The sequence below is a fragment of the Tachyglossus aculeatus genome, chromosome 9 (assembly GCF_015852505.1).
Source record: "Tachyglossus aculeatus isolate mTacAcu1 chromosome 9, mTacAcu1.pri, whole genome shotgun sequence".
Lineage (NCBI taxonomy): Eukaryota > Metazoa > Chordata > Mammalia > Monotremata > Tachyglossidae > Tachyglossus > Tachyglossus aculeatus.
The window spans coordinates 49,232,246-49,252,993 of NC_052074.1; the positions used below are offsets into that span (position 1 = coordinate 49,232,246).

A 20,748-nucleotide genomic window follows, 5' to 3' on the forward strand; every position below is an offset into this window, starting at 1 on the left:
ATTTATTTATATTGATGTCTGTTTACTTTGTATTGATGTCTGTTTCCCCGCCTCTAGACTGTGGGCTCGTTGTGGGCTGAGACTGTACTTTTCCAAGTGCTTAGTATAGTGCTCTGCACCAGGAAGCACTCAATAGATATGACTGAATGAATAAATTAGGCTGCAAGAGAAATTCATACATGCATACAAATCCAATCTCCAATAGCAGTCAGTCACACTTACACATACTAGCTCTAATTCAAAAGTAAATGATGGACTGAAGAGCCAATACCTTTATCATCTATGCTGCTGTGCAGGGTATAAAGAGGTAAGCCTGGACCTGTTAATACAATGAAATTCAGTTTTTACGTGATTGATTTCACTGTTCTAAAATATCAACAATAATAATGATGGTATTTGTTAAGCACTTACTATGTGCCAGACACTGGTACAATATAACCAGATCAGACACAGTCCCAGTCCCAAACGGGGTTCACACTCTGAGAAGGCAGGAGAAGAGGTTGTTAATCCCCATTTTCAGATGAGGAAGCTGAGGTGCAGAGAAGTTAAGTGATCTACCCAAGGTCACTCAGACCAGTAGTAGTGCCTGGATTAGAATCCAGGTCCTTTGACTCTGAGGCCTGTGTACTTTCCAACTGAGCAACACACTGCTTCTCAATCAGGGTAGTAAACATCATTTCCCTAGTTAGCTCGGGAAGCCTTGTGGGTGAGAGGTTTCAAGAGCTCTTGAAATTATAGAAAAGAAGGAAGAGCTGGGTTGGGAACAAACATATAATTACCCATCTAATAAAAAGGCATTCCTGGGATAGCAAGCAGCCAAAACTGCACAGGGTTGAGAGAGGGGTGAACAGCTATAATGGATGATCTCTAGTTGATCCCAATGGAATGGAGGAGTCTGTTTTAAGGACTAGGAAGAGGTGTGGAAATCAGAGAGTCTGGGGTACATTGGCCAGGACCTTGAAGTTAATTCTAATTAGTTTTCTAATTTAACACAATTTGTTCAGTTTAAACTCACCTGAGCAAGTCAGCTGATAATATTTAGCATCCTTGCTAAATGATGCAAAATAATACTGACATCTGTTAGAATCCAGTTCGCAGCTAAGGCACTGCCTATTACTTGGTTTGCTAAATTGGATTCTGTGAAAAATAAATCATGGAAATTTTTATTTCAAAAACAAATCCATTTTCTATGGCAAAGATTCTGAATGAATATATTTTTTTTTGTAACAAAACATTAATTACACTGATTATATGCAGAGCCATAAGAAAACAGAGGTTCTTCCAATGAGCAATACTAGCTTAATAAATGCTTAAGTGAAGAATAAAATCAAGAACAGCTAATCCACTGAAAGGACAATGATGATCATCTCAATATGCATCTCTTACTTATATAGATTTCTTCCTCCTGGCATCCCCTTATATTCATTACTGATGAAGTACCTGAAAATAGAACACATTTAAAATATTTAACTGAATCAGCTGACACTATTATTTTAAAGCAGATGAAATTGTTCTTAACAATAGTGCATGAATGTGATGTAGTAATGAATGGTTGTTAATAGGCGCCCTCTGGGTTTGGTGCAATGTACTAGGTATTTGGGAAATGCAGAATACCAAATAGACACATTCTCTGCTTACAAGGGATCTTACATTTTAACAGGTGTGACAAAAAAAACTAGAGTGGTCAAAATAAATGAATTGAGCAGGATGTGATAAAGATAAGGAAAGTGTACATTATTAAACTGATACTGAGTTGGCAGAGGAATCAGCCAATTTTACCAATAATTCAAAGAATCCTTTTAGGATTTGTTTTCAGTTCTGGGATTTGAGATATGCCAGCTCTTACTTGAACTGATTTAACCCAGCTGAAAAGAATTTGGTATCCACCCAATCAATGTACTACTAATCTCAACACATCCCACTCATACGTCATCACAATTACATCCTGTTAATTGACAAAGCACAAATTACAAAATGACTGAACAAAGAAGACAACTGAACAAATGTGAACAACTCAGTCACTAAATAATCAGAAAAACACTTACATGTGGTCATTGGTTAGGGCTTCTATTCCAATCACTTCCCAAGTTCCTGTTGTAATCGCTTCCTATCAAAAAAACCCAACATTTTAAAAATGTGAACAACTTGGGCAAGGCCTATACAAAGTACATTATAAGTTAAGCTAATTCATTCAGTTGTATCTGAGCGTTTACTGTGTGAAAAGCACCATACTATGCACTTGAGAGAGTACAAGATAACAATAAGCAGACGTATTCCCTCCCCACAACGACCTTAGTCTAGATATTTGGGCAATTCAAGAATCTGCTGCCACTGAGGAACAAACTGGAGACTTTTGATGTGAAATCACACTACCCAGATAATGGATCAAGTCTGCACTTCACTTTACCACAGATCTCATGTTGTCCATGAGCAATGCCAATCTGCTAAATTATGTAAGTATGCTTACCACGCTTTGATTGTTGACATAAAAGCGATGAATGTGTTTGTAGCCTTCCGTGTTGCTGACAATTTTGTAGAAACTTTTACCATCAGATGTAAAATAAGGCGTTGAAGGCCCAAACTAGAAAAAGCAAAAAAAAAAAAAAAAAAAAATGAAGATGAAAAATTCCATCCAACCCAGATGGAATCCTAGCCACAGCTACAGGAAGCATGTGTTCTCCAGGGTGTCCCTTAGTGCCCAATTGCATGAAATGAGGTTGGAGGTGGATGATCTGCTTAAGTGTGCAATCTGATCCTACGGAATGATTTTACCAAACCTCTAGAGATAAGCGCAAAGCAAATACCTACCAATTTTAGCATTTAACTGTCTGTGTGCAGAGCACTGTTCTAAGCACAAAGTTGGACAAATTTTTCACTAGAATTGAAGAGCTACAACCACTCAACAGAATAAGCTTTTTCTCCTACAGCCTTCTACCATGACTAATCATATTATATCTTGTTCATCTTATATTATGTGGTTATGATTTAAAATATTTTGAGACAATAGTGAAGTAATGCTTATCTCTGCAGATATAACCCTTAAAGGAATTTAAGGTAACTTTTCCGGAAGTTATGGAATGAATCCTAATTTATTAAAAATAATAATAATGGCATTTATTAAGTGCTTACTATGTGCAAAGCACTGTTCTAAGCACTGGGGAGGTTGCAAGGTGATCAGGTTGTCCCACAGGAGGCTAACATTATTTAGATTATTATTATTTACATTATTTAGATTATTGTAAACCTATGGGAAAATACCTTTCAGTATAACCACATTTTCAGGGAAAATCATCTGGTGGGGGTTCACCTAGAGGTAATATGATTGAAGATAACCTTTTTTGCAGTTTTCTTACAATCACAGTAAAAATAGGCATTCTTTAATTGACCAGATGTAAGTGTTTTTAATTGTATTTGCAAGGCCCATTTTGTACATCACAAATTAAGACTTCAAAAATGTCAGATACTTAGAATCAAGAAGTGCCTAGATAAAACACCACAAAAGCCCCTGATTTTTGGCCAAAAAAAATGGTGCCTTGTTTAATTTAGGGATTGCTTTCTGTTACGCTTTGAAAAAACCCCACAAAAACCAAGTTTGATTTCCATAAGCAATTTGACAGCAGGTAAGAGATCTCATTTTTAACAGCTTCTTATTGCTATTCCCCTGCCCCCCACCCTCACTCCACATTACCTATTCTGGGGAAGAAAACACAAATATTTACTCTTCTGTTTAAACGGAAATTAGTGATAAAAAGTGAATTAATTTATGGAGAATACTGGATGTGAAATACAATTGGTGTTCTCATTCTGGATCTCCGAAACACATTTCTCTCTCTAGACCTGTGTTCCCAAGCCTTTTCCTTTTAGTCAATTTCCCTATTTCCCCTGGATGGAGTTGTGCCTAGTAGCAATGTGTGAAAAGTGACATCTGTCTGGTTAAATGTAGGAAGGAAAAAACATATTTTTTTTAAGAGCATCATGAGGAATGCAGCATGTCTCTTGCCACAGAGGAAACCACTTTCTGTACTGGCAAATTCTCTCCTCCACCCAGCTAGAAGCAATAGGAAACTTGGTTAGAGAATTTCACACAGCTAAATCCAGGAAGAAAATAGCTAGGAGCTCCTGGGGAGACTCGCTTTTACGCCTTTGACTCAGGGAATAGGAAGTCTACTGAGATAATACTGGGGATGTTATGTCATTCATGGCTCACCTAAATTTTGGCCTAAATGTCCGATGAAAGAAAGCTGTCACCAAATTGTTTGGATGTCATTACTCTCCCTTCATGAATATTGACACAATGGATTCCGAATTTTAAAAAAAATTCTGAGGCTTTGTGGTGTTATCCCTCTGGGAGGGCTTGGAAGAGCTTCCTCAACTCAGTGAAAAGTGATTGGATGTTGGCTGAGATTCACCTTGTTTTTATGTATGTAGGCTGAATTTCCAGATGCACATTAAAGTGTGAAACAAGATGTGCTCTGTTTCTTCCAAAGTGTTTTACAGATCTTAGTTGTGTCTTACTACTGTCTGGTCCTAGGTGGGCTCAGTCATCCTCAGGTGTTTGGCTTGCAATGATGACTGCTTTGCTAAACTCTCTGGGTTTAAAAGATTAAACTGAAAATCACGAGTCACCTATGTAGAAGATGTGGAAACCTGGAAGTTATTTGGCTCTTGGCTTTGCTGTTACTCAATAATAACCTCATTTTGCCTGGGGTTTATGTCTGATACAATTACTTTTTCCATTCTATACTTTCTTCCTTTCCTTCTGCTTTTTTTCTCCCCTTAGCCCATCACCATCCCTCATCTTCATTTTCAACATTATCACACTAAATTCCGCAAATTGAAAGTTGCCTACAAAACACTCAATAAGTCCTACTACAGAAATTGCTTTTTAAGCCTAATATAGGGGTACAAATCTTTCTTCATGTCTGGGTACCAATGAACACCACAGGGTGGTACTGCATTCAAACACTTACTCTGCCAATCCATCCAGTTGTGCTTGTTTCGACATGCTGCTGATCCTAGGGAGAAGGAAAAAAAATTCAAAATAAAAATCCCTCTGATTCCCAAACAAAAATAGAGAACTGAGTTCATCACCTATGACAGCTCCTCAAGGCCATGTTACTCTTCTGATTCTAAGCAAGGAGAGGCTTATAGGGAAATAGAAATGAAACTACATCCATTTACTTTTAAGCTCATTACCACTATGATTCCTACATCTTTTCTGCTGTTTCTCTGTGTAAACAATCAGGATGTTTTCCACAGTTCCATACTATGCTTATCTCCAGTGAGTCTCTGTTTTCAAGCTCTTCATTAATAACCAGTCATCTGTCATTTTCAGTTTCCTCTCTTTGAGAACGTAAGGATTACTATCTCCACTTAATGGAACGGGATGTTGAAAGCCCACTAGATCTCAAAATTTGCAAGATGCCACAGTAAGATCTATGAATTAGATTTCAGGCCATGGAATGCCCGTGTTCGCATGGTAAAGCCATACAATAAGATGAAAGTCTTTTCCTACTCATTTGTAGGAATATTTCATGAATTCAAAATTTCTTCTGAAACTAAACCAGTATTCACAAACATTATTGCAATATCGGCCTGTTGACTTGAGAAAACTAAGGCACAAAAGGCACAAAAGTTCCTATAGTTTGTCTGGCAGAAAGCTCAGACTTCTGGTTTCCAATGTGTTCTGTCTAAAACTTTGTTTAGAAACTGTACCCTTGCAGTCAAGATTTCACCTGCACAGCTGCAGCAGAACCCAAGTTTGCCAGAACACATTTGGATAGTGCACAATAACAGAATTTACAGACTTGGCAATGTGCATCTGCCTGGCTATAGCATATTCAAGAGAAAATTGTGTCATATGAATGGTGAATAATAATACTGTCATATTATACAGTGCTTTTTACAAACATAGCACCGTACTAAGTATTGGGCTAGACACAAGATAGACAGGTCCGACACAGTCCCTGAACCACATGGGTTCACAGTCAAAGTAGGAAAGAGAACAGACATCAGGCACCGGGCAGGTTTTCTTTAAAGTACGATTCTGCAAGCACAAAATCCTCACATTACGAGAAAACTGGGTGTATCTGCCATTGATCTCCAGAGTTCACACTTCCAGTCCTTAGGCCGCTCCTCGACTGCTCCCAGCAAAAGTACAAACTCTGAAGAGTTGGTTGTAGTGGAAGCATCCAGAATTTTCTTCTCACTTGCTCGGGTTGTTGCTGCTCCAGAGTTATCTCCTCCTCTGGGATCTCGGCAAGAGGTAGCTCGAAAGCAGCAGGATGGAATGCTGCTTCCACTGCCCAAATCACCTTTGACCTTCTGCTTGTACCCCTATTTGAACACTTCTGCTAGCTAGGCTAACAAAGACCTGCCCAAATTGAATGCTTAGGAAGACTATATTATCTTTGTGATCTTACCACTGGGCAGCTCCAGCGCGACTCAGGCCTCCTATAATTACAGATAGTCATGACTGAGTAATTTTGAATTCTTCGGAGCCACTGAATGGCAACTGTTTCATTATTCACCCAGGTCACTTCACTTAGGTAGTGATCGCTGTAAATGATAAAAGGACAAGTTAGCTTGTGTGCAATTGGACACTTTATTTCTGACAAATGAAGAAAATTTGATTGCATTAGTTCATTTGATGCTAGCTCATTTGATGTCAAATTATATTTCTCAGAGGTTTTAAAAATGCAATATTCTTGGAAAAGATAGAGTAAGTCTAGAAAGAAGCAGCATGGTCTAGTGGAAAGAGCATGGGCCTGGGCATCAGAGAACCTGTGCTCTAATCCCAATTCCTCCATTTGTCTGCTCTATGACCTTGGGCAAGTCACAACTTCTCTGTGCTTCAGTTTCTTCATGTGCAAAATGGGGATTCAATTCCTGTTCTTCCTCTTATTTAGACTGTGAGCCCCATGTGGTACCTGATTAATTTACATATACCCCAGGGCTTAATACAGTGCTTACCACATCATTAAGGTGTGTGTCCATTTTTTAAAAAAAATCATAAATATTGAGTCATCATAGGAGCAGTGCTCTGTGAAGACACAAGCAAGCATTCTGGCCTTTCTGTACCTTGAAAGCATCATTAAGGTCACATTTCCCAGAGGCCTTCCCTGATTACACCCTCTTTTCGCCAGCTTGTTCTCCCTCTGTACCATCTAAAACCTGTTTTCTAGACTATAAGCCCATTGTGGGCAGGAATTGTCTCTATTTATTGTTGTATTGTTCTTTCCAAGTGGGTAGTACAGTGATCTGCACACAGTAAGCGCTCAATAAATCTGACAATGAAATCTGATTGAATGACTATGCACTTGGATCTGTTACCTTAGGACATTTGATATTCAACCCACACCCCAACCCCACAGCACTTATATATGCATCTTTAAATTATATATTATAAATTACTTATTTATTCATTTTAAATTAAATTACTTATTTATATTAATGTCTGCCTCCCCCTCCAGCCTGAAAGCTTGTTATGGGCGGGGAATGTGTCGGCTACTTCTGCTCTCCCAAGTTATTAGTACAGGGCTCTGCACATAGTAAGTGCTCAATAAATATCATTGATTGATTGATTAATAATAATAATAATGATGGTATTTACTAAGCACTTACTACGTGCAAAACACTGTTCTAAGCGCTGGAATTGATTTCCCTACTGGTAGCAGGAAAAGAGACTTTTTTTTTCTTCTTCATACTTCCTTCTTCATTCAGCACCAATTGGCCATTTTTAAAACTTTGGATTTGAACAGGCCAGGGTCAAGTCACGCTAAGGATAGATAGGGACTGGTCAGGTTAGATTGAGTCCTAAAAACTGGAGATCCCTTTCATGAATCCATCTGCTGCCATCCACAAGCAAAGAGTAAAAAGGGAGAAGGGACACTGGTCCTCACTAGACACCCCACCTCTTTGGGGGCAATGGTGTCATGTGTGCCCAGTGATGATTATGTCAACTGGAGTCTCTCCTCATCCAGCAGCAATATATGCATCGGAATATTAGCCCCCACTGAAAAGGCAGGTGTGTGGGATGAGAGGAATATAATAATAATGGGATTTATTAAGCGCTTACTATGTGCAAAGCACTGTTCTGAGCGCTGGGGAGGTTGCAAGGTGATCAGCTTGTCCCACGGGGGGCTCACAGTCTTATCCCCATTTTACAGATGAGGTAACAGGCACAGAGAAGTTAAGTGGCTTGCCCAAAGTCACAGAGCTAACAAGCAGCAGAGCCAGGATTTAAACCCATGACCCCTGACTCCAAAGCCCGTGCTCTTTCCACTGAGCCATGCTGCTTCTCACAGCATGACAGCAATTGGCACCTTATGGCCTTTTCTCCCTTTCCACCATTCTGGGGGCTTTGTGTTCAGTGTTCAGGATGGAGAAATTGAACTACAAGCCTTAGTCCATGACTGAAAGCGAGCTGTCCATTCCTGCATTCAGGACCGTCACCAATTCTTTCCCTTTCCCCACTCAGCTGTAGATAAATAGGCATGAGCAACCATTTTGCCTTTAGCTTCTGAAAGTTCCTCGTGGTCTTTCGTCAGCTTCTATTACTGCCTCTTCTTACCTTGTACTTATGGACAATGGTGGAGGAATCTCTACTGAAGTCATATTGGTGGATTCTGTGTTAATGATAAATAATTTCACAGTAGGATTTCGAGCTCCCGCCTAGAAGAAAAGCACACATAACCACAAAAAGCATTTTCATCTTCCTTTTTCTACTTACGGTAATCAAAAATGCAGCTTTCAAAATCATTGATATTTTCCATATTGCCTTTTGATTTTCCTTCTATTGGCCCTCCCTCAATAGTGTCTCTCTCAACACAGGTGGTAATCTTATTGAGAACAACTATGACGATAATGATATAGGTGAGACCATTTTGAGAGTTTATAAGAATTCCAAAATTGTCCAATTGGAATGGCTCCCTTTATATTCAACAGATAAATAGCCATCCACTCTAAAGATTCCCACTATTCGATCATACTTGTTCTAGTTTTATTTCTAGAGTTTCCCAGCCTTCTCGGGAGACGGCATTGTGATTTTGGGTGGGGGAAGGCACTGGAAAAGATTGGGTGACTGTGCCAAGGTCTCCCAGATCGAGGCTTCATGTAATTAGGTCTGCTACCGAATTCCCAGACCCTTTTGCTCTGATAGTCAACTCTGTCTTTATTCCTTGCCTTCACTTTATTAAATGCCTAGAACACAGGAACGCAGAAGTTGCAAGATAAAAGCGTCTTCAAGTAACCTCCTTAAAAGGTTACTATATTCCCCCCAAGATCCTTGGATTTTTGATAGTTGGTTACAGATACAAAATCCAAGGTAGCTCAATTTTGATTGGCACCCCTTCCATTAATCTCTTTAGCATTTTGGCACGACTGGATTGCATTCTTTCCTCACCCCTAGAATTCAGGTCCATTCTAACTGATATTTGCCCATTTTCTCCTACCACTCTCCAAAACATTTTCTCATCTTTCTCTGCCTGTCATGCCTCAAAGTTTTTGGAGACATTACAAAACCTTAAATCACACTCTTTCCTGGGATAATAAAAATACTTTAAAATTGCCAGATGCTGTTGACTTCAGCAAGAGTAATCACAGCAAGCTGTTGAAGAAAGACTGACAATATTTTCATTAGCAGGAATGGATTAAATGAAACCATTCTCTTTAACTAAATCACTGAAGTGCTTTAGGGAATAAAATACAGACCTTTGGATATGGAAGCTTAACTGTCTCTGGGTACTGGAGTGATTCTTGTGAATAGAAGGAATATTCCATGACAGGAACTTCTGAATCATTAAATTGGGCATATGCTAGAAAATTGCCATTTGGAGACCACCACAGAGCAGAGTGGGCACTAAAGACTTCCTCTGAAAAAGACAAATTCTTCTGTTAGAAGCTGTATCTGCTAAATTGGCGTGGACATCCAAAATATTGTTCTCATTATCTTAAGTAATTACCCTGAGTTCACTAATGAACCACTACTGTGTTTTTGCTGGGCTCCCACTACCGGAATAAATGAAGTAATATACTAGTATACCTATTCATGGATAAAATTCACATTCAGGAACTCTAATAGGCCCATCTCACAGTAAATTTGATCTCCTACACTCTTATGCAATATAGACACACATATATATATATAGCCTAGATACATTGTATTGTACCCTATTGCTTTGTGTGAAGATACCTAGATCAATCAATCAATCGTATTTATTGAGCGTTTACTGTGTGGAGAGCACTGTACTAAGCACTTATCAGTCAATGCTATTGATAGAGCACCTACAGCAAGTAAATTAGAAACAAGCTGCTTAGGAATGCACAACAGAAGCAAAAATGAACACAGGTATTTACAACTTTTAAATTAATTTGAGTTAACTCTACTGACCTCTCCCCAAGCACTTAGATAGTGTTCTACATACATAAGGTGCTCAATAAATACGATTGATTGATATGGTATCTTTGGATTAAGACATACACCATGACCATGAAGAGTTTACAGTAGCAAATAATACCAGGAAAGAAACACCTTCAGTTAAAATTTACAATAAATTTAGGTTACTGTAGAATATAAAAATCAGTTATGAATGGATGATTACCTTTGACAAAAGTAAAAATAAGCCAACCTCAGAGGCAATTGGAAATGATCTCAAATGACTTTCACTTCTGCATCTGCAAATCCACTCATGGGGATTTTACCTGGAATGTTCTCTCCCAATTTTTAAAAAATTCAGATGTGCCTTCTTTGGAAACTGACCCACCTAAGTCCCAATTCATCTGTGCACAAAACCCCCAAAATATTGTTCTTCAAAGCTGCTGAATGCTCAAAAAAATAACTTTCTACAGCAGTCCTTCCAATCTTTCTTTCCCCCTTAGAAACAGGAGATCATGTAATTCGCAAGAGTCACAGGACTCCTGAGGACAAGAATTTACTGGGCGCCCTCAAAAGCAAAGCACTGTACAGCAGGCCCTTTGGGGACATTGAAAACCTTAATTTAGACATTTCTCACTCAGTGGTGCTGGGCCCTCGCCATGGCAGTGGCCTCCCTCTTCTGCGATGTCCTGCAGGCTCAGCCCGTTCTGCTCTTTAAACTCACCACTGATTTGCAGGGGGACGCGGGCCCCCACAAGGTCAATCTGGGGGTGGGAGCCCAGCCCAACCCACACACTCGGCTCCTCTGCCACCGCTCACTTCCTCAACGGGCCTCGTTCTAACCTGTCCCACCGTCAACACCTGGCTCATGTCCTACCAAAGGCCTGGGATGCCCTCCCTCCTCATGTCCACCAAACTAGCTCTCTTCCCCTCTTCAAAGACCTACTGAGAGCTCACCTCTTCCAGGAGGCCTTCCCAGACTGATCCCACCTTTTCCTCTGCTCCTCCTCCCCTCCCCATTGTCCCTACTTCTTCACTCTGCTCTACACCCTTCTCCGCCCCACAGCACTTGTGTATATTTGTTATTTACTATTCTGTTTATTTTATTAATGATGTGTATGTACCTATAATTCTGTTTATCTATTTTGATGTTATTGTTTTGTTGTCTGTCTCCCCCTTCTACACCGTGAGCCCGTTGTTGGGTGGGGATTGTCTCCATCTGTTACCGAATTGTACTTTCCAAGAGCTTAGTATAGTGCTGTGCACACAGTAAGCGCTCAATAAATACGATTGAATGAATGAATTAGAGGCTGTTTCAGATCACACTGGATATGTGGATTTGTACAGTCTCCTGTCTCCTGGGAAGCTGCTTGTATAACCAGCACCTGTGGGGGTCAAGGTTCCTTCTCTTGTAACTAGGCCTTGGCCAGGATCAAATAACTTCTAACATAGGAAGTGTGTGTTCAAGACAAAATTAAAAGTTTCTTTTGTGAATCCTAAAATGGATTCCAGACCTTCTTTGTCATTCACGCAGTTCTTCGTCCCAATGGCATGCATTCCTCCACATTTCAATATGCAGGCAATAATAATAATGCCAATAACAACAGTGAAACATGTTCTGATTTCAAAATCTTCTAAATCGCTACCTTCATACACCCAGTCAGCTACTCCATTAGATATGACGTTCTCTTCTCCATTGTTAGTGATATTAACCATATCCGAAAATGGTGTCTCTTTGACATAAACATCATTTTTCCAAACAAATGCCTACAACGATGATAAAGACATGAATTAACAACAGTGTAACACAACAGTGGCACAAGGGCATAGAATTCAACAATCTTGGATTCTGATGTGCTCCAGCCCAGTCCCAGATCCTGCTGTGTGACTTCAGAAAGCCACTTAATCTTTCTGGGCCTATAAATAAAATGGGGATACGATCCCTGCTCTCCCTTCATCTTTAATTGTGAATTCCACGTGGGACAGAGACTACGTACAAGGTGATTATCTTGTATCTTACCCCAGGCACAGAGTAAGTGCTTATTGAAGCATAAAAAAATTAGAAAGGCTGACCTGAGTGAAAATCTGGGTGTGGTCAAGTCATGGAAAACAACGTATCAATATATTCTATACCAGGCCCTGTGCCAAGGGTCGGTGCACCCAGGGTATTTGACTTGGCACACTTACTTAACTTGGCACACTAACAGGAGTTCAGAGGTTGCTCAGAGGAGTGGCTGAAAGATGCTCCCTGAACTCTGTCACTTTCATAAACAACATAAACAATTATGGACGGCCCCTGACAAGGTCTATATTTAAATCATCATCACCTGTATTTATTGAATATGTGTATATATGGTTGTACATATTTATTACTCTATTTATTTATTTTACTTGTACATATCTATCCTATTTATTTTATTTTGTTAGTATGTTTGGTTTTGTTCTCTGTCTCCCACTTTTAGACTGTGAGCCCACTGTTGGGTAGGGACTCTCTCTATATGTTGCCAATTTGTACTTCCCAAGTGCTTAGTACAGTGCTCTGCACATAGTAAGCGCTCAATAAATACGATTGATGATGATGATGATTGAATGCTTCCTGTGTACACAGCACTGTACCAGATACTGAGAGAGTACAATAGAGCAGAGTTGGTAGACACGTTCCCCGTCCACGACGACAAGCTTATAGCCCAGAGGGATGGGTCCTGAATTGGAAATATAACTTTACAGCCCCCAGCACTGCATTTCTTCAAGTATACTATGGGGTCTACTGCTGCATTTTGTTATCACTACTTCCCAACTGGGCAAATGTAGGGGAGGAGGAACACTCCCAGGAGTGACTACCCCCGCCCACCCCTATCAATCAATGCTATTTATTGAGTGCTTAGTGTGTTCAGACCACTGAATTAAGCATACATTAGAGGTGGTAGACACTATCTTTGCTTAAAAGGAGTTTACTTTCTAGAGGCGGGGACTGCCATTAAAGTAAATTATAGATAGGAGAAATAAAAAATTGTAAGGTTATGTACATATAAAATCGTTGTGGGACTGGTGATGGGGAGAATGAACAAAGTGCTTAAGGCATACGGATCCCAGTGCCTAGGCAATGCAAAGGGGACGATGAGTAGAGAAATGAGTGCTTAGTTGGGGAAGCCTCTTGGAGGAGATGTGAATTTAGAAGGGCTTTGAAGGTGGGGAGAGTGGTGAAAGGGGCTTTGAAGGGGACTGTCAGCTATCCCCTAATATGGTACCACATGTCCTGGGAAGAGTTAATAGATATTTGTTGACTGGCCATAAATCAGGTCCAGTTGAAGGCTCATTGGTTCTTCCAAGGCCATTAGGGCACCATTTAGTAATCTACAATCTAAGGTGCAATTAAGAGGGGGGGAAAGATGAGGAAGATAAAAATCAGTAACAGTCCACCCTACAATTGCCTTCTTCCATACCCCTCATCAAAACTCCCTGGCAGGGTGGAGTTCTGAGCTCAGATGGGTCAGGCAGGGCTGTTACCTCAGAGGCAAAAGAGAAAGAAGCACGAAAAGAATTGCCACTGGTTCTGTTTCCGAGTGCCAATCACCAGCGCTTCAACACCTCTAATCTGAGGCCCTTCTCTCTAACCAGACCGCAACCAAGGTGGGAGGGGGATTCCTGCTGTCCTTTGGCCTAGGTCCAAGCTTACAGAGAGTCTTCAGGGGTGGATTCCCTAGTCTGGCAAGGGTCCAGGAGCCCTGACAACTGTCATGGAAGAGTCTCTGGGTCTGCATCCTACAGCCAGAGACCAGGAATTGTTAGTACCATGGAACACTTTGGGATTTGTCCTGCAGGAGCAATAGTAGGCATGGTAGCCCAGAAAGCTTGGCACTGGGCTGGAGATCAGGGCCAAGCCAACCTCTGGGCCTCCAAGTATATGCTGGGCCAAAGATCCATCCCTGGGAGCCTTCCCTAATCCTTGGAGCCAGGCCATGGGCCTAGAGGCTGTTCCCCTCACCCAGAACCTCGTGTTGACACTGAGGAAGAAGGTGAGTCGGTCTGGATCTGGGTTCCTTCCAGGATGTCCGAACCCCCACCAGCTCTTTTACTGCTCAGAGACAAGCTAATAATAGGAGAAAGTACCCTAGGAGGGATGGGCAAGAAAGGGGCGCCAAGCTGGCACTAACATGCTTGCTGATCACTGCCTTCCTCATTCAGCCCTCCTGATACAGTGGTGATTACAGCTCTCAGCCCAGGACTGAATGGATGTCATTCAATCTGTTGCCAATAATTAAATCAATGGTATTTACTATGTTCAGAGAACTGAACTAAGCACTTGAGACATTACAATTCAGTTGAGAGAGGCAATCCCTACCGTGAAGGAACTCATACAGACTGGGAAATACCCTGATGGCAGACAACTCAGAAAAATGCTGGGTGATAGGGAGAAAATGCATAGAGAACCTGCAACAAGGATAACCTGTCCCTGGATGATCATGGATATCCTTCAGTAGACTTCAGAGTTCCTAGTCAAACTACCTTCCATACACACCTGGGTTCCATTTACTGTTTATCTTCTCTCATGGCTGTTAAGTGGCTTCTCCCTAAAATTCGGCCTGGGACTCAGAGGACCTGGGCTTTTAGCCAGCCTCTGCCACTTACCTGCTGTGTAACCTTGGGCAAGTCACTTAACTTCTCTGTGCCTCAGTTTCCTCATCTGTAAAAATGGGGATCCAATACCTGCTACTTACAATATGAGCCCCATGTAGGACCTAATGATCTTGTAACCACCCAGTGCTTAGAATTGTGCTTGGCATATAGTAAGTGCTTAACAAATACCACAATTTTTTTTTAAGCCTCACGGACAAATGCAAAAAGGTTCTTCCACAGCTGCACTTCACCCTTAAGGAAGTTGAACATTTGCATTCACTAACCAATTTATGACCAACCGGAGACCAGGTGATGTACTGAATATCATTGGGAAGGCTTGTTTCAGCAACCAGCTTCCTAGAATCCAAGGAAAAATAGCCAAAAAGTTATCAGGCAAGCTTTCCCTACGCATCTTAGTATTCACCCATATCGTGTTTTATGTAAGAAACACTGACCTCGCTGTCACATTATATATCTTGTAGGAAGCTATGTATGAATGCCTCCATTGCTGAAAAAGACAGAATAATTTTCATAATAATGAAAGAACGACTCTTCAAGACAACCCACCTCACATCCTTTGAAGTGTGGAGGCACTTCGGGCAATACATTTTTAGGCATCTCCTGTTGGCATTTTAAATGAGTGAATAAGAGGGGATAAGCTTAATCAATAGGATTTAGGTCTAACAATCCCTACATTTGGTTTCCTTTATGTTAATAGGAAATTTGCTATCATGCAAGTGATATCTATTAATTTAATATGGGGGGAAAGTAAAGCAATCAACATTTATTGAGAACTCTGTGCTCAAAAATCATTTTGTTACCTTCACATAATTGTATTGAAGAAGAACAAACAGTTGGTCAGCAGATACAAAATACCTGTATGTGGAATTCTCAACCTCATCCTGCCAAAGTAGAAAAGGAAAAAAAAAATGAACTGATGCTAAAAAAATTTGGAAAAAGGAATATTTTCTAAAAATATCACAGTTAAACGTACAAAGGTACTATTTCCCAAAATTATTGAGCTGCTTCCATTTTCAGCGTTGACCAGCAAGACATTATTTTCTTTCAAGTAGAGATATTCATGATCTAAAAGAACAAAATGGAAGTTAATTGGCGACTTCAGCCTATTAGAAAACACTCAACTAACAAATTAACAGCAAAGATTCAATAAGTGATATATCATTGTTAATATACTTCCTAGAGAAACGAGAATGTTGTAAAAATGGAAAACAATGAAGTGGACAATATATTTTATATTAGTCCAGATTTTCAATCATTCACTGTGTGCAGAGCACTGTACTCATCCCTTGGGAGAGTACAATACAGCTTATAAACAGAAACGCTCCATGCTTACAATGAGATTTTCAAAAATGTATTCTGGAAAGATATTGCCTATCATCTTAATTATACTCTACTACTGTTCTTCGTTACTGTCAAGACACAGAAGATAGCCTGGACAAGAGAAAATTTTGAGAAAGTTTTGCTGAAAGGAGTTCAGGTAAGTAGGCTTTATTATATTGCATTCAATTTTCTAATTCTGTATCATCATTTCTGTACTTTTCTATTGGGGGTAATACAGCATTCCCTTATATATCAAATTTCTGATGTGCTGAATTCTACATGTTTTCACTATGAGTTTTGGATAAAATGTTGGAACATTCATTCATTAGCACAATTCCATTGGGTTACACCATACCAGGGTAACGGGACTGTCTGAGCTCGTGGAATGCATGTGTCCTTCTAATACAGGGCTATGCAAGAGCACAACCATCATATTATAGGAGAACAAGGTGTATCTGCAACTCAGAAAATCTCTTTCTTCAAGTTAACTCACAGACCTAGACAAGGAATCATAGATAACCCCGTTTCAGAGATAGAAGGCTCAAAGACTAAGCTATTGCTACAGTGAGTCAGGGTCAGGTTTACAGAACATTAGTTAAACGACAATCTGCTGCTTTTACCAAAATCACTGCCAAAGTCACCAACTTGTGACTTTTCTTGCAACTGAAAAGACAGTTGAATTCAACTATCGGTAAATCTACTACTCTAAGTAATATCACCAGTTACAGAAATTGAAAAACAATCTGAACAGATTTTGTAATCTATATTCTTAAAACCATAAGTGACACTGTTTTATTCATTATTTTCTTATACCCCTCATTTGTCTCTTCATAGTTAAATGACTGTAGATATGAAAATATCAAATCCTCGAGGCAAGTGAAAGTAAAAAAAGAAATAAAAATTACCAGAAACCCATTTTAAGGAGCAGTATTTGGTTCTATAAGTATTTTTTAAATAATCATTCAGACTGTAGGGTCCGCGAGTATCGGCTGCGGCTTCATCTGTTGGTTGAAAAGAGAATAATGTGAGTATGGCAGCAATACTCCATACATACATTTTAATGTTATGAGATGCTTCCCCATTAAACAATTGTAGAAGCTTAAGATATATATTTATAGTACCTTGAACATTACCAGTTTCTTTATGGCATTAACAAATGTCCCAAAACATTGCAAGCCCGATGGGGAAGGTGACAGAAAGAGTTGTACAGTACATTTTCTGTGGTGGCCTTTTCAGAACTTGAGTCTGGAAGTGAGGTCCAAGGACCCTTCTCTGTCAATCAGTGGTCTGTCTCCCCCTTCTAGACTGTGAGCCCGTTGTTGGGTAGGCACCATCTCTATATGTTGCCGACTTGTACTTCCCAAGCGCTTAGTACAGTGTTCTGCACACAGTTAGCGCTCAATAAATACGATTGAATGAATGGCATTTGCTAAATGCTTATTGTGTGCATAGCACTGGATTAAGCACTTGGGACAGTACAATATGAGCTGCTAGATATGTTCCCTGTCCAAAAGGAGCTTACACTCTAGAGGGAGAGAAAGACATTGAAATCAATTATGAATATATACATAATTGTTGTGAGGGTGGGGTGGATATCAAGTGCTTAAAGAGTACAGATCAAAGTGCACAGATGACGCAGAAGGGAAAGGGAGAAGGGAAAATTAGGCCTCTTGGGGGAGATGTGATTTTCATAAGGCTTTGAAGGTCAGGGAAGTGGTGGTCTGGTGCATATGAAATGGGAAGGAATTCCATGTCAGAAGGAAGACTTGGGCAAGTGGTTAGCGACAAGATGGACGAGACTGAGGTACAGTGAGTAGGCTGGTTTTAGAGGAGTGAACCGTGTGGGCTGGGTTATAGTATGAAATCAACAAGGTAAGGTAGGAGGGGACAAGCTGACTGCTTTAAAACTGATGGTAAGGAGTTTCTATTTGATGCAGAAGTGGATGGGTAACCATTGGAGAGTCTTGTGTAGGAAGACATGGACTGAACAGCATTTTAGAAAATGATCTGGGTAGCAGAGTGAAGTATAAACTCAGGTGGGGGGAGACAAGAGACAGGAAGGTCAGCAAGGAGGCTGATGCAGTAGGCAAGGTGGGAAGTGATACATGTTAGGGTCAGTGTCACCATCACCCGAATGACTTTTGTAGTCCCCTGTAAAGATTCTTATATTATACTTCCTCATTTCATTAATGTTGTGATGTTATGCTTTGCCACTTGTCTGCTGTGTGACATTGGGCAAGCCACTTAACTTCTCTGTGCCTCAGTTACCTCATCTGAAAAATGGGGATTAAGACTGTCAGCCCCACGTGGGACAACCTCATTACCTTATGTCTACCCCCAGTGCTTAGAACAGTGCTTGGCACATAGTAAGCGCTTAAGAAACACCATCATTATTTCTTCTACACTGTGAGCCCCTTGTGGGCAGGAATTGTCTCTGTTGCTGAATTGTACTTCCCAAGTGCTTGGTACAGTGCTCTGCACACAATAAGTGCTCAATAAATACGATTGAATTACTTCCACAAATATTAAACAGCTTAATGATGCTTAATGTAACAGTATATAGCCCATAAAGAAATTGCAAATTTATCCAGAGGTGGGGCATGGAAAGTACTTGCATTGATATAACAGCAGTTTGAATGGAGCTGAAGGACCAGATTTTAAGGATGTGGTGAAGGTAGGATGTGGTGAAGGTAGAACCAATAGGATTTCATGACAGATTGAATATGTGTTGAATGAGATGAGTCTCCCAAGTTTGAAAGACAGGGAGAATAGTGTTAGTGTCTACAGTGAATGACAGGAGGAGAACAGGGTTTGGGAAGATGAGGAGTTCTGTTTTAGGCATGTTAAGTTTGAGGTATCAGTGGGATATCTAAGTAGAGATAACTTGAAGGCAGAAGGAAATGCACGATAGCACAGGAGAGAGGTGAGGACTGGAAAGGTAGATTTGGGAATCATCTGGTAGTTGAAGCTGTAGGAGTGAATAAGTTCTCCAAGGGAGTGGGTGTAGATGCAAAATAGAAGGGAAGCCAAAGCTGAGCATCCAGAGGAGAAGGCAGAGTTAGAGGGTGGAAGGCAGAAAAGGAGTGACCTGGGGGATGAGGAGAACCAGAAGAGGGCAGTTTCAGTGAAGCCAATGGTCAATCATACTTATTGAGTGCTCACTTCATGCAAAGCACTGTACTACATGCTTTGGAGAGTAAAATACAACAGAATTAGCAGACACATTCCCTGCCCACAATGAGCATACAAGCCTAGAGGGAGCTGGCCCAGTGTTGAAAGCAGCTAAGAGTTCTAGGAGGATTAGGATAGAATAGAGGTCACTGGATTCAGTAAGAAGGTCATTGGTGACGGTTCCTGGGGAGTGAAGAAGGTGGAAGCCAGATTGAAGGTGGGGGCGGGAGTGTCAAAGAGAGAATTGGAGGGGATGAAGTAGAGGCAGGGGATGTAGACAACTGCTCAAGGAGTTTGGAAAGCAATAGTAGAAGTGACACAGGGTGACAACTGGAGGGATCTATGGGGTCAAGTGAGGGGCTTTTTAGGATTGGGGACATATGAGCATGCTTGAAAGCAGTGAGGAAGCAGTTGTTAGAAATGGAATGTTTGACGGTGGCAGTTAAGGAGGGAAAGAGGGAGGGAGGGGGCAAGTGTCTTGCCAATAAGCTCATAGCCTTGGTGTCCTCTTTGACTCTTCTGTATTTTCGCCTTCCACATTAAGTCTCTCTCAATCCTGCTGCTTTTTCCTCCAGGCTATTCCCTGAACCTTTCCTCCACCTTTATGGCCACCATCGTGGTCCAAAACATTTTCACCTCACAGCTGCTTTATCACCAATAGTATTTATTGAGCGCTTACTGTGTGCAGAACACTGTACTAAGCGCTTTATAGCACCAGCCTTCTCACTGTCCCATTACCAACAGTTTCCAGGCTCCTCTCTTCAGTCCATATCTTGGCTGCCCAGATTATCCTCCTCAAACACTGTCACACCACTCTCTTCCTCAAAAACCTCCAATGGCTACCCATTTCCTTCCACATCAAACAGAAACCCCTAACCACCAGTTTCAAGGTGACTCATCACCTGTCTTATCTTTTCCTCATCCTCCCCTCTACTTCAACTCATGTTCTTTGCTCTTCCCAGTTAACCTTCTAATTGCTCTGTTATCAATTTTTATGACTCCTCAAGTCCTTCTACCTGAATACAACTCCTTCTATCCTTGATGCCCCTGATACTTTGCCCCCACCCACATTCAAAACCCTCATAAAAGACCACTTTGGTCTCAGTAACTCTAGTCTCTCTGGTCATCATCAGCCACCTATAGCTTGTGCATATACCTGTTTATCCTTTTGTTTTTATTAGTTGCTTTTAATTAGTTCACAATGCTCCCCAGTGTCTGGTGTAGCCACACGGGGGGGATAAGGA

The 20,748-nt window shown here is 40.7% G+C and overlaps 1 protein-coding gene across 2 annotated transcripts in view; it reads right to left on the bottom strand.

Annotated features, from left to right (window-relative positions):
* DPP4 (dipeptidyl peptidase 4) overlaps positions 1–20,748 on the bottom strand; it is a 68,512-nt gene that overhangs the window by 28,827 nt on the left and 18,937 nt on the right. For both annotated transcript variants that reach the window (XM_038751637.1, XM_038751638.1), the window contains exons 3-17: positions 17,239–17,334; positions 15,987–16,078; positions 15,814–15,894; positions 15,448–15,500; positions 15,277–15,349; positions 12,022–12,142; positions 9,712–9,872; positions 8,573–8,673; positions 6,423–6,558; positions 4,971–5,015; positions 2,468–2,581; positions 2,046–2,107; positions 1,387–1,440; positions 1,016–1,137; positions 272–319 (exon numbers count right to left, since the gene is read on the bottom strand). In XM_038751637.1, coding sequence (XP_038607565.1) covers positions 272–319; positions 1,016–1,137; positions 1,387–1,440; positions 2,046–2,107; positions 2,468–2,581; positions 4,971–5,015; positions 6,423–6,558; positions 8,573–8,673; positions 9,712–9,872; positions 12,022–12,142; positions 15,277–15,349; positions 15,448–15,500; positions 15,814–15,894; positions 15,987–16,078; positions 17,239–17,334 — 1,359 coding nt within the window. The remainder of the gene's footprint in view (positions 1–271; positions 320–1,015; positions 1,138–1,386; positions 1,441–2,045; positions 2,108–2,467; positions 2,582–4,970; positions 5,016–6,422; positions 6,559–8,572; positions 8,674–9,711; positions 9,873–12,021; positions 12,143–15,276; positions 15,350–15,447; positions 15,501–15,813; positions 15,895–15,986; positions 16,079–17,238; positions 17,335–20,748) is intronic.